Source organism: Anolis carolinensis, unplaced genomic scaffold (assembly GCF_035594765.1).
Source record: "Anolis carolinensis isolate JA03-04 unplaced genomic scaffold, rAnoCar3.1.pri scaffold_7, whole genome shotgun sequence".
Classification (NCBI taxonomy): Eukaryota; Metazoa; Chordata; class Lepidosauria; order Squamata; family Dactyloidae; genus Anolis; species Anolis carolinensis.
In genome coordinates, this window is record NW_026943818.1 from 28674032 (window position 1) to 28689031 (window position 15000).

The 15000-nt window shown below is 36.4% G+C and overlaps 1 protein-coding gene across 2 annotated transcripts in view; it reads left to right on the forward strand.

The window, feature by feature from the left end:
* tpst1 (tyrosylprotein sulfotransferase 1) overlaps positions 1-13401 on the forward strand; it is a 23253-nt gene extending 9852 nt beyond the window's left edge. For both annotated transcript variants that reach the window (XM_062959598.1, XM_062959597.1), the window contains exons 2-5: positions 1-664; positions 11327-11525; positions 13212-13262; positions 13362-13401. The exon at positions 1-664 is cut by the window's left edge and continues 246 nt beyond it. In XM_062959598.1, coding sequence (XP_062815668.1) covers positions 1-664; positions 11327-11525; positions 13212-13262; positions 13362-13379 — 932 coding nt within the window. In that variant the 3' untranslated portion in view covers positions 13380-13401. The remainder of the gene's footprint in view (positions 665-11326; positions 11526-13211; positions 13263-13361) is intronic.
* The last annotated feature ends 1599 nt before the right edge of the window (positions 13402-15000 follow it).

Below are 15000 nucleotides of genomic sequence, written 5' to 3' on the forward strand. Positions count from 1 at the left end.
CGCCGCCCTCGTACGGGAAGGACACCCCGCTGATCTTCGTGGGGGGCGTGCCCCGGAGCGGGACCACGCTGATGCGGGCCATGCTGGACGCCCACCCGGCGGTGCGGTGCGGGGAGGAGACGCGGGTGATCCCGCGGCTGCTGGCGGCCAAGCAGATGTGGGCGCGCTCGGGGAAGGAGAAGGCGCGTCTGGACGAGGCGGGGGTGACGGAGGCGGTGCTGGACGCGGCCGTGCGGGCCTTCCTGCTGGAGGTCATCGTGCGCCACGGGGAGCCGGCCCCCTTCCTCTGCAACAAGGACCCCTTCGCCCTCAAGTCCCTGGCCTACCTGGCCCGCCTCTTCCCCCGAGCCAAGTTCCTGCTCATGGTGCGCGACGGGCGGGCCGCCGTCCACTCCATGATCTCCCGCAAGGTCACCATCGCCGGCTTCGACCTCGGCAGCTACCGGGACTGCCTGGCCAAGTGGAACCGGGCCATCGAGACCATGCACGGGCAGTGCCTGGAGGCCGGCCCCCGCCGGTGCATGGCCGTGCCCTACGAGCAGCTGGTCCTCCACCCCGAGACCTGGCTGCGCGCCCTGCTCCGCTTCCTGGGCCTGCCCTGGCACCCCGCCGTCCTCCACCACGAGGACATGATCGGCAAGGCCGGAGGAGTCTCCCTCTCCAAGTGAGCCACTCCGACCGCACTGGCACTCGGGTTATTGTCATTGTTAGTGTTGCTCGGACAGAGTCACAGGGGAGAGAGAAAGAGGGATTCCTATGTATTATTATTATTATCCTATATTATTATTATTATTATTATTATTATTATTATTATGGATACAGTCTTCCTCTCCAAGCTCCTGATAATAATAATAATATGGATGCTCGGACAGAGTCACAGGGGAGAGAGAAAGAGGGATTCCTATGTATTATTATTATTATTATCCTATATTATTATTATTATTATTATTATTATTATTATTATTATTATTATTATGGATACAGTCTTCCTCTCCAAGCTCCTGATAATAATAATAATATGGATGCTCGGACAGAGTCACAGGGGAGAGAGAAAGAGGGATTCCTATGTATTATTATTATTATCCTATATTATTATTATTATTATTATTATTATTATGGATACAGTCTTCCTCTCCAAGCTCCTGATAATAATAATAATATGGATGCTCGGACAGAGTCACAGGGGAGAGAGAAAGAGGGATTCCTATGTATTATTATTATTATCCTATATTATTATTATTATTATTATTATTATTATTATTATTATTATTATGGATACAGTCTTCCTCTCCAAGCTCCTGATAATAATAATAATATGGATGCTCGGACAGAGTCACAGGGGAGAGAGAAAGAGGGATTCCTATGTATTATTATTATTATCCTATATTATTATTATTATTATTATTATTATGGATACAGTCTTCCTCTCCAAGCTCCTGATAATAATAATAATATGGATGCTCGGACAGAGTCACAGGGGAGAGAGAAAGAGGGATTCCTATGTATTATTATTATTATTATCCTATATTATTATTATTATTATTATTATGGATACAGTCTTCCTCTCCAAGCTCCTGATAATAATAATAATATGGATGCTCGGACAGAGTCACAGGGGAGAGAGAAAGAGGGATTCCTATGTATTATTATTATTATCCTATATTATTATTATTATTATTATTATTATTATTATTATTATTATGGATACTCGGACAGAGTCACAGGGGAGAGAGAAAGAGGGATTCCTATGTATTATTATTATTATTATCCTATATTATTATTATTATTATTATTATTATGGATACTCGGACAGAGTCACAGGGGAGAGAGAAAGAGGGATTCCTATGTATTATTATTATTATCCTATATTATTATTATTATTATTATTATTATTATTATTATTATTATGGATACTCGGACAGAGTCACAGGGGAGAGAGAAAGAGGGATTCCTATGTATTATTATTATTATCCTATATTATTATTATTATTATTATTATTATTATTATTATTATTATTATTATTATTATGGATACAGTCTTCCTCTCCAAGCTCCTGATAATAATAATAATATGGATGCTCGGACAGAGTCACAGGGGAGAGAGAAAGAGGGATTCCTATGTATTATTATTATTATCCTATATTATTATTATTATTATTATTATTATTATGGATACAGTCTTCCTCTCCAAGCTCCTGATAATAATAATAATATGGATGCTCGGACAGAGTCACAGGGGAGAGAGAAAGAGGGATTCCTATGTATTATTATTATTATTATCCTATATTATTATTATTATTATTATTATTATTATTATTATTATTATTATTATTATGGATACTCAGACAGAGTCACAGGGGAGAGAGAAAGAGGGATTCCTATATTATTATTATTATTATTATTATTGTTATTATGGATACAGTCTCCCTCTCCAAGTGAGCCCCTCCGACCGCACTGGCACTCGGGTTATTGTCATTGTTAGTGTTGCTCGGACAGAGTCACAGGGGAGAGAGATAGAGGGATTCCTATGTATTATTATTATTATCCTATATTATTATTATTATTATTATTATTATTATTATTATTATTATTATTATTATGGATACTCGGACAGAGTCACAGGGGAGAGAGAAAGAGGGATTCCTATGTATTATTATTATTATTATCCTATATTATTATTATTATTATTATTATTATTATTATTATGGATACTCGGACAGAGTCACAGGGGAGAGAGAAAGAGGGATTCCTATGTATTATTATTATTATCCTATATTATTATTATTATTATTATTATTATTATGGATACTCGGACAGAGTCACAGGGGAGAGAGAAAGAGGGATTCCTATGTATTATTATTATTATTATTATTATTATTATTATTATTATTATTATTATTATGGATACAGTCTCCCTCTCCAAGTGAGCCCCTCCAACCGCACTGGCACTCGGGTTATTGTCATTGTTAGTGTTGCTCGGACAGAGTCACAGGGGATAGAGAAAGAGGGATTCCTATTTATTATTATTATTATCCTATATTATTATTATTATTATTATTATTATTATTATTATTATTATTATTATTATGGATACTCGGACAGAGTCACAGGGTAGAGAGAAAGAGGGATTCCTATGTATTATTATTATTATCCTATATTATTATTATTATTATTATTATTATTATTATGGATACTCGGACAGAGTCACAGGGGAGAGAGAAAGAGGGATTCCTATGTATTATTATTATCCTATATTATTATTATTATTATTATTATTATTATGGATACTCGGACAGAGTCACAGGGGAGAGAGAAAGAGGGATTCCTATGTATTATTATTATTATCCTATATTATTATGATTATTATTATTATTATTATTATGGATACCCGGACAGAGTCACAGGGGAGAGAGAAAGAGGGATTCCTATGTATTATTATTATTATCCTATATTATTATTATTATTATTATTATTATTATTATTATTATTATTATTATTATTATGGATACTCGGACAGAGTCACAGGGGAGAGAGAAAGAGGGATTCCTATGTATTATTATTATTATCCTATATTATTATTATTATTATTATTATTATTATTATTATTATTATTATGGGTGCTCGGACAGAGTGACAGGGGAGAGAGAAAGAGGGATTCCTATATATTATTATTATTATTATTATGGAAATTTGCATCCCATCAGAGCATTACTATTATTATTATTGTGGGTGCTCGGACAGAGTCACAGGGGAGAGAGAAAGAGGGATTCCTATATTATTATTATTATTATTATTATTATTATTATTATCCTATATTATTATTATTATCCTATATTATTATTATTATTATTATTATTATGGATACAGTCTCCCTCTCCAAGTGAGCCCCTCCGCCGGCACTAGCACTCGGGTTATTGTTGTTATTGTGGGTGCTCGGACAGAGTCACAGAGGAGAGAGAAAGAGGGATTCCTATATATTATTATTATTGTTCATTATTATTATTATTATTATGGAAATCTGCATCCCGTCGGAGTATTATTATTATTATTATGGATACTTGGACAGAGTCACAGAGGAGAGAGAAAGAGGGATTCCTATATTATTATCCATTATTATTATTATTATTAAGGAAATCCACATCCCGTCAGAGCATTACTATTATTATTATAGTAGATACTCGGGCAGAGTCACATCTCATTGGAGGGGTTTCCTTCTCGAAGTGCGTCCAAGTATTATTATTATCATCATCATCATCATCATCATCATGGGATTGCTGTGAGTCTTTGGGGCTGTATGTCTATGTTCCAGGAATTATTGTTGTTGTTAAGGAAATCTGAATCCCGCTGGCTGTTTCCCGCTGTCCATCTTAGCCAGGGAGGAGAGATCTAGCCGGGGCTTAGAATGTACTATTTATTATTATTCTCATTGTTATTATTATTATTGTTGACATCTTCATCCCACCGGATGCTTTCCATTGGCTTAGCCAGGTTGGAGATGAGCCTGGGCTGGTTGTCGTTCTCGTTGGTGTTGTTACTATTGTCGGAAGGAGATGCGGCCGGGGCTCAGGATATTTTATAATCACACTAATGCTCAATATTATTATTAAAAATACAACCTCCTCCTCGTCCTCCTCCTCGGAGAGATTCCCTCCCGTTTGGCTTGGGAGCCTTGGAACCCGCTGTGCCCCCCTCGGCCTTGGCGTTTCCTGGACGTCAGCGAGGAAGGAAGCGGGCCAGAGACTCGGGGAATGTTTCCCTCTGGCGCTTTCCCGGACCCTTGATGGGAACCAGCTGCGGAGAACGGGGTCCTTGCCTTCTTCTTGGCCCGGATCCCGCTCCCTCCCTTCTCCCCCCTGCCCGGGAACCAGGACCAGGAGCCAAGCCCACACTCAGTTTAAAATCTTAGCCAAATCTTAGCCAAATCCTACCTGAAGCCGGGGAGCAAAAATGTCCTCCTGCTGCCTCTGCTTCTGCAAGAACCAACTGCCCTTCTGGGATCAGCCTGCCCGGGAACCAGGACCAGGAGCCAAGCCCACACTCAGTTTAAAATCTTAGCCAAATCTTAGCCAAATCCTACCTGAAGCCAGGGAGCAAAAATGTCCTCCTGCTGCCTCTGCTTCTGCGAGAACCAACTGCCCTTCTGGGATCAGCCTGCCCGGGAACCAGGACCAGGGAGGCATCCGGACCTCTCCCTTTGAGGTCTCGGAGTCCATCTATTTATCAGTCAGTCAGTCAGTCAATCTATCTATCAGTCAGTCAACCAGTCTGTCTGTCTATCAATCATTCCATCAGTCTATCAGTCAATCAGTCTGTCTATCCATCTATCAGCCAATCAGTCTGTGAATCAATCAATCAATCAGCCTATCAGTCTGTCTGTCTATCTATCTATCTATCAGTCAATCTATCAGTCAATCTATCAGTCAGTCTGTCTGTCTATCTATCTGTCTGTCAGTCAATCAATCTATCAGTCTGTCTATCGATCTATCAGTCAAACACTCTATTTATCTATATATCTGCCAGTCAATCAATCAATCTATCTATCTATCTATCTATCTATCTATCTATCTATCCATCTATCAGTCAATCAGTCTGTGAATCAATCAATCAATCAGCCTATCAGTCTGTCTATCTATCTATCTATCTATCTATCTATCTATCTATCTATCAGTCAATCTATCAGTCAATCTATCAGTCAGTCTGTCTGTCTATCTATCTGTCTGTCAGTCAATCAATCTATCAGTCTGTCTATCGATCTATCAGTCAAACACTCTATTTATCTATATATCTGCCAGTCAATCAATGTATCTATCTATCTATCTATCTATCTATCTATCTATCTATCTATCTATCTATCTATCTATCTATCTATCTGTCTATCCATCTATCAGTCAATCAGTCTGTGAATCAATCAATCAATCAGCCTATCAGTCTGTCTATCTATCTATCTATCTATCTATCTATCTATCTATCAATCTATCAGTCAGTCTGTCTGTCTATCTATCTGTCTGTCAGTCAATCAATCTATCAGTCTGTCTATCGATCTATCTATCAGTCAAACACTCTATTTATCTATATATCTGCCAGTCAATCAATGTATCTATCTATCTATCTATCTATCTATCTATCTATCTATCTATCTATCCATCTATCAGTCAATCTATCTATCTATCAGTCAATCTGTCTGTCAGTCAGTCAGTCTGTCTATCTATCTGTCAGTCAACCAATCAGTCAATCAGTCTGTCTGTCTGTCTATCAATCATTCCATCAGTCTATCAGTGAATCAGTCAATCAGTCTGTGAATCAATCAATCAATCAATCAATCAGCCTATCAGTCTATATCTATCTATCAGTCAATCTATCAGTCAGTCAGTCAGTCTGTCTATCTATCTATCTGCCAGTCAATCAAACTATCAGTCTGTCTATCGATCTATCAGTCAAACACTCTTATTTATCTATATATCTGCCTATCTGTCTATCTATCTATCAATCTATCAGTCTGTCTATCCATCTATCAGTCAGTCAGTCTGTGAATCAATCAATCAGCCTATCAGTCTATATCTGTGTCTATCTATCAGTCAATCTATCTATCAGTCAGTCTGTCTATCTATCTATCTGTCAGTCAATCTATCTATCAGTCTGTCTATCGATCTATCAGTCAAACACTCTTATTTATCTATATATCTGCCTATCTATCTATCTATCTATCTATCTATCTATTAGTCTGTCTATCCATCTATCAGTCAATCAATCTATCTGTCAATCTATCAGTCAGTCTGTCTGTCTGTCTATCTGTCAATCAACCAATCAGTCAACCAGTCTGTCTATCAATCATTCCATCAGTCTGTCAATCAATCAATCAATCAATCAGCCTATCTATCTATCTATCTATCTATCTATCTATCTATCTATCTATCTATCTATCAATCAGTTAATCTATCAGTCAGTCAGTCTGTCTGTCTATCTGTCAGTCAATCAATCTATCAGTCTGTCTATCGATCTATCAGTCAAACACTCTATTTATCTATATATCTGCCAGTCAATCAATCTATCTATCTATCTATCTATCTATCTATCTATCAGTCTGTGTATCCATCTATCAGTCAATCAATGTATCTGTCTGTCTGTCTGTCTGTCAATCAGTCAATCTATCAGTCTGTCAATCCGTCTGTCTGTCTGTCTGTCTATCAGTCTATCTATCTATCTATCTATCTATCTATCTATCTATCTATCTATCAGTCAATCTGTCTATCAGTCAGTCTGTCTGTCTGTCAGTCAACCAATCAGTCAACCAGTCTGTCTGTCTATCAATCATTCCATCAGTCTATCAGTGAGTCTATCAGTCTTATCAGTCTGTCTATCCATCTATCAGTCAATAAGTCTGTTGATCAATCAATCAATCAGCCTATCTATCTATCTATCAACTATCTATCAGTCAATCTATCTATCAGTCAGTCAGTCTGTCTATCTGTCAGTCAATCAATCTATCAGTCTGTCTATCTATCTATCAGTCAAGCAATCTTATTTATCTATCTATCTGCCAGTCAATCTATCTATCTATCTATCAATCAATCAGTCTGTCTATCCATCTATGAGTCAATCAATGTATCTATCTGTCTGTCTGTCTGTCAATCAGTCAGTCTATCAATCCGTCTGTCTGTCTGTCTATCTATCTGTCAGTCAATCAGTCTGTCTATCCATCTATCAGTCAATCAGTCTGTTTATCTATCTGCCAGTCAATCAATGTATCTATCTATCTATCTATCTATCTATCTATCTATCTATCTATCTATCAGTCAATCAATCAATCAATCAATCAATTAATCAGTCTATCAGTCTACCTATATCAGTCAATCAGTCTATCAGTCTGTCTATCCATCTATCAGTCTATTTATCTATCTATCAGTCAATCAATCAATCTATCAATCAATCAGTCTATCTATATCAGTCAATCAATCTATCAGTCAATCAGTCTGTTTATCTATCTGCCAGTCAATCAATGTATCTATCTATCCATCAGTCAATCAATCAATCAATCAATTAACCAGTCTATCAGTCTGTCTATCCATCTATCAGTCTATTTATCTATCTATCAGTCAATCAATCTATCAATCAATCAATCAGTCTATCTATATCGGTCAATCTATCTATCAGTCTGTCTATCCATCTATCAGTCTGTTTATCTATCTATCTGCCAGTCTATCAATCAGTATCTATCTATCTATATCAGTCAATCAATCTATCAGTCAATCAGTCTGTTTATCTATCTATCTTCCAGTCAATCTATGTATGTATGTATGTATGTATCTGTCTATCTATCAATCAGTCTGTCAATCAATCAATCATTTCTCACATTTATATCCCGCCCTTCTCACCCGAAGGGACTCAGACTCAATCAGTCTGTCTGTCTATCACCTCTCTCTCTCTCTCTCTCTTATTTAATAAATAATAATAATAATACTTAAAATTTAACACTCTAGACATAGTGAAAGTATAAATGAGAGAGCAGTTATTTGTGGGACTGGATGGCCTTTGGGGTCCCCTGTGGTGGCTTGGATAAGCGAATATGTTGGATAATAAGGAGGGATTAAGGAAAAGCCTATTAAACATCAAATTAGGTTATGATTTTACAAATGAAGCACCAAAACATCATGTTAGACAACAAATTGGACAGAAAAAGTAGTTCAATACGCAGTAATGCTATGTAGTAATTACTGTATTTACGAATTTAGCACCAAAATATCATGATTTATTGAACACATTGACTACAAAAATGGCTTGGATAATCCAGAACGTTGGATAAGCGAGTGTTGGATAAGTGAGACTCTACTGTATCTATCTATCTATCTATCTGTCTATCTATCTATCAGTCTATCAATCGGTCTATCTATCTATCTATCTATCTATCTATCTATCTATCTATCTATCTATCTATCTATCTGCCAGTCAATCAATGTATCTATCTATCATCTATATCAATCAGTCTATCAGTCTATCAATCTGTCTATCCATCTATCAGTCAATCACTATGTTTATCTGTCAATCAATGTATGTATCTATCTATCTATCGATCAGTCTATCTATCAATCAGTCTATCTATCTATCTGCCAGTCAATCTATCTATCTATCTTTCATCTATATCAATCAATCTATCAGTCTATCAGTCTGTCTATCCATCTATCAGTCAATCAGTCTGTTTATCTGCCAATCAATGTATGTATGTATGTATGTATGTATCTATCGATCAGTCTATCAATCAGTCTGTTTATCTGCCAATGTATGTATATATGTATGTATCAATCAGTCTATCAATCAATCAATCAATCTATCATCTGTATCAATCAGTCTGTTCATCTATCTATCTGCCAGTCAATCAATGTATCTATCTATCTATCTATCTATCTATCTATCTATCTATCTATCTATCTATCTATCTATCTGTCAATCAATCTATCATCAGTCTATCTAAATCAATCAATCAATCAATCAATCAATGATTAACTACGCAACATTCACACTGACCTCTCTCACCCTAGACTTTCCACAGATATATATTAACCTCTTTGCTTAGTTTTCTCCATAGACCTCACCACCTCTGAGGATGCCTGCCATAGATGTGGGCGAAACGTCAGGAGAGAATGCTTCTGGAACATGGCCACACAGCCCGAAAGACATACAACAACCCTAAATCAATCTACCAATCAATCTATCAGTCTGTCTATCCATCTATCAGTCAGCCTGTTTATCTATCTGCCAATCAATGTATCTATCTATCTATCTATCTATCTATTGATCAGTCTATCAATCAATCAGTCTGTCTATCTATCTATCAATCTGTCTGTCTATCAATCAATCAGTCAGTCTGTCTATCCATCTATCAGTCAGCCTGTTTATCTATCTGCCAATCAATGTATCTATCTATCTATCTATCTATCTATCTATCTATCTATCTATCTATTGATCAGTCTATCAATCAATCACTCAGTCTGTCTATCTATCAATCTGTCTGTCTATCAATCAATCTATCAGTCTGTCTATCCATCTATCAGTCAGCCTGTTTATCTATCTGCCAATCAATGTATCTATCTATCTATCTATCTATCTATTGATCAGTCTATCAATCACTCAGTCTGTCTATCTATCAATCTGTCTGTCTATCAATCAATCTATCAGTCTGTCTATCCATCTATCAGTCAGCCTGTTTATCTATCTGCCAATCAATGTATCTATCTATCTATCTATCTATTGATCAGTCTATCAATCAATCAGTCTGTCTATCTATCTATCTGTCTGTCTATCAATCAATCAGTCTGTCTATCCATCTATCAGTCAGCCTGTTTATCTATCTGCCAATCAATGTATCTATCTATCTATCTATCTATCTATTGATCAGTCTATCAATCAGTCTGTCTATCTATCTATCAATCTGTCTGTCTATCAATCAATCTATCAGTCTGTCTATCCATCTATCAGTCAGCCTGTTTATCTATCTGCCAATCAATGTATCTATCTATCTATCTATCTATCTATCTATCTATCTATTGATCAGTCTATCAATCAGTCTGTCTATCTATCTATCAATCTGTCTGTCTATCAATCAATCTATCAGTCTGTCTATCCATCTATCAATCAGCCTGTTTATCTATCTGCCAATCAATGTATCTATCTATCTATCTATCTATCTATCTATCTATCTATCTATTGATCAGTCTATCAATCAATCAGTCTGTCTATCTATCTATCAATCTGTCTGTCTATCAATCAATCAATCAGTCAGTCTGTCTATCTATCTATCAGTCAGCCTGTTTATCTATCTGCCAATCAATGTATCTATCTATCTATCTATCTATCTATCTATCTATCTATCTATTGATCAGTCTATCAATCAATCAGTCTGTCTATCTATCTATCAATCTGTCTGTCTATCAATCAATCAATCAGTCAGTCTGTCTATCCATCTATCAGTCAGCCTGTTTATCTATCTGCCAATCAATGTATCTATCTATCTATCTATCTATCTATCTATCTATCTATCTATCTATCTATTGATCAGTCTATCAATCAATCAGTCTGTCTATCTATCTATCAATCTGTCTGTCTATCAATCAATCAGTCAGTCTGTCTATCTATCTATCAATCAATCTGTCTGTCTGTCTATCACCCCCCCTCTCTCTCTCTCTTTCTTATTTGTCGGACTGAGTGGCCTTTGGGGTCATCCTGTGGGGGGGTCCCTTGTGTTGAGAGCCCCCCCTTTGGTGTCTCCACCCCCCCCCCCCCCGTGGAGGGGCCGTGGGTCGGACCGGACGGTGTCTCTCTCTCTCTCCCGCAGGGTGGAGCGCTCCACGGACCAGGTGGTGAAGCCGGTGAACGTGGCGGCGCTGAGCAAGTGGGTGGGCCAGATCCCCCCGGACGTCCTGCGCGACATGCCGGTCATCGCCCCCATGCTGGCCAAGCTGGGCTACGACCCCTACGCCAACCCCCCCAACTACGGGAAGCCCGACCCCAACGTCCTCGAGAACACACGCAGGGTAAGGCCCAGGAGGAGGCGCAGGCGGAGGCGGGGAGGGAGGGTTATTATTATTGTACTGGTTCTGCTCTAGTTTGTAGTGCGGCTTTCTTGTACTGATTCTGCTCTAGTTTGTAGTGCGGTTTTCTTGTACTGATTCTGCTCTAGTTTGTAGTGCGGCTTTCTTGTACTGATTCTGCTCTAGTTTGTAGTGCGGCTTTCTTGTACCGATTCTGCTCTAGTTTGTAGTGCGGCTTTCTTGTACTGATTCTGCTCTAGTTTGTAGTGCAGTTTTCTTGTACTGGATCTGCTCTAGTTTGTAGTGCGGTTTTCTTGTACTGGATCTGCTCTAGTTTGTAGTGCGGCTTTCTTGTACCGATTCTGCTCTAGTTTGTAGTGTGGCTTTCTTGTACCGATTCTGCTCTAGTTTGTAGTGCGGCTTTCTTGTACTGATTCTGCTCTAGTTTGTAGTGAGGTTTTCTTGTACTGATTCTGCTCTAGTTTGTAGTGCGGTTTTCTTGTACTGATTCTGCCCTAGTTTGTGGTGCGGTTTTCTTGTACTGATTCTGCTCTAGTTTGTAGTGCGGTTTTCTTGTACTGATTCTGCTCTAGTTTGTAGTGTGGGTTTCTTGTACGGATTCTGCTCTAGTTTGTAGTGCGGCTTTCTTGTACTGATTCTACTCTAGTTTGTAGTGCGGTTTTCTTGTACTGATTCTGCTCTAGTTTGTAGTGCGGCTTTCTTGTACTGATTCTGCTCTAGTTTGTAGTGCGGCTTTCTTGTACTGATTCTGCTCTAGTTTGTAGTGCGGCTTTCTTATACTGGATCTGCTCTAGTTTGTAGTGCGGTTTTCTTGTACTGGATCTGCTCTAGTTTGTAGTGCGGTTTTCTTGTACTGGATCTGCTCTAGTTTGTAGTGCGGTTTTCTTGTACTGATTCTGCTCTAGTTTGTAGTGCGGTTTTCTTGTACTGATTCTGCTCTAGTTTGTAGTGTGGGTTTCTTGTACGGATTCTGCTCTAGTTTGTAGTGCGGCTTTCTTGTACTGATTCTACTCTAGTTTGTAGTGCGGTTTTCTTGTACTGATTCTGCTCTAGTTTGTAGTGCGGCTTTCTTGTACTGATTCTGCTCTAGTTTGTAGTGCGGCTTTCTTGTACTGATTCTGCTCTAGTTTGTAGTGCGGCTTTCTTATACTGGATCTGCTCTAGTTTGTAGTGCGGTTTTCTTGTACTGGATCTGCTCTAGTTTGTAGTGCGGTTTTCTTGTACTGATTCTGTTCTAGTTTGTAGTGCGGTTTTCTTGTACCGATTCTGCTCTAGTTTGTAGTGCGGCTTTCTTGTACAGATCCGGCTCTAGTTTGTAGTGCGGTTTTCTTGTACCGATTCTGCTCTAGTTTGTAGTGCGGCTTTCTTGTACAGATCCGGCTCTAGTTTGTAGTGCGGCTTTCTTGTACCGATTCTGCTCTAGTTTGTAGTGCGGCTTTCTTGTACTGATTCTGCTCTAGTTTGTAGTGCGGCTTTCTTGTACTGATCCGGCTCTAGTTTGTAGTGCGGTTTTTTTTGTACTGATTCTGCTCTAGGGTAAGGCCCAGGAGGAGGCGCAGGCGGGGAAGGAGGCGGCGGGGGAAGGAGGAGGCGGGGGAGGCGTCCGCTCCGGGTCGCAGTCCGAACTTCAATTGGGATTTATTTTATTCTATTTTTCCCCTTCTGCAGGTCCATAAAGGGGAATTCCAACTCCCCGACTTCCTAAAAGACATGCCTCAGGTCAGCCTTTAAATCTATCCATATATTCATCCAATATTAACATTATATAATACTTCAGTGACTAAAACAGAACAACCTTTTTTTTCTTCTCTTGACCAGACGGACGGCGTGAAATAGAAGAACGGCTGTGGGATCTCAAGTACGTAAGCGCCTCGAGGGTTTCATGTAACCAGATCCCATATAATATAATAATAATAAATATTATATATATATATATATATATATATATATATATATATATATATAAAAGAGTGATGGCATCACGGCGACCCACAAAACAACAAAACTACAGGCCCCCCAACCTCGAAATTTGACAACACAACCCATCATCCACGCCTCTAGGTTGATACAACAAAAAGAAAAGGAAAATAAAGTCCTAATTAGAGGGAGAGGAATAATTGCTTTTATCCAATTGCTGCCAGTTAGAAGGCTAAGCTCCTCCAACTTGGTCTCCCAGCAACCCAATAAAAAAGAATAAAAAACACTAAAAATTAATACAATAAAATACTATAATAACAGAAAATAACTAAAAATACTACAAGAAAATAATAAAATTTAATAAATAAAAATATAACTTACAATAAAATTAATTTAAAAATGCAAATAACATCAAATAAAAATCACACAACAATTTTTAACCAATACCACCACTTTGCCACAGCAACGCGTGGCTGGGCACAGCTAGTATATATATAATATACTATAATACATATAGTACAATTTACAATATAAATTTATCATATATGTAATATACTATAATATATATATATATTATGATCTATAATTATATGTAATATACTATAATATATATAGTACGATATATAATATGATTTTATCATAAATGTAACATACTATAATATATATAGTACGATCTATAATTATATTATATGTAATATATATATATACAGTATGTAATATACTAAAGTATATATAGTAAGATCTATAATATAATTTTATCATATGTAACATACTATAATACATATAAAGTACGATCTATAATTATATTATATGTAATATATATATATATATATATATATACAGTATGTAATATACTACAATATATATAGTACGATCTATAATATAATTTTATCATATATGTAACATACTATAATATATATAGTACGATCTATAATTTTATTATATGTAATACACTATAATATATATATACGATTATAATATGATATCATATATGTAATTTGCCATAATACATATAGTATGATCTATGTTATTATATAATATCTATATGGAATATACTATAATACATATAGTATAATCTATAATAAAATTATATATATATATATATATATATATATATATATATATATATTATATATATTATAATCGAGAATATAATTTTAGTATATATAGTATATATAACATATGTATACTATATATATATATAATATAGAATATATATATTATAATCGAGAATATAATTTTAGTATATATAGTATATATAACATATGTATACTATATATATATATAATATAGAATATATATATTATAATCGAGAATATAATTTTAGTATATATAGTATATATAACATATATACTATACTATATAGAATATATATATATATATATATATATATATATATATATAGAATATATATATTATAACCGAGAATATAATTTTAGTATATATATTATATATAACATATATACACTATACTATGTAGAATATATATATATAATATATATATATATATATATATATATATATATAAAATATAGAATAT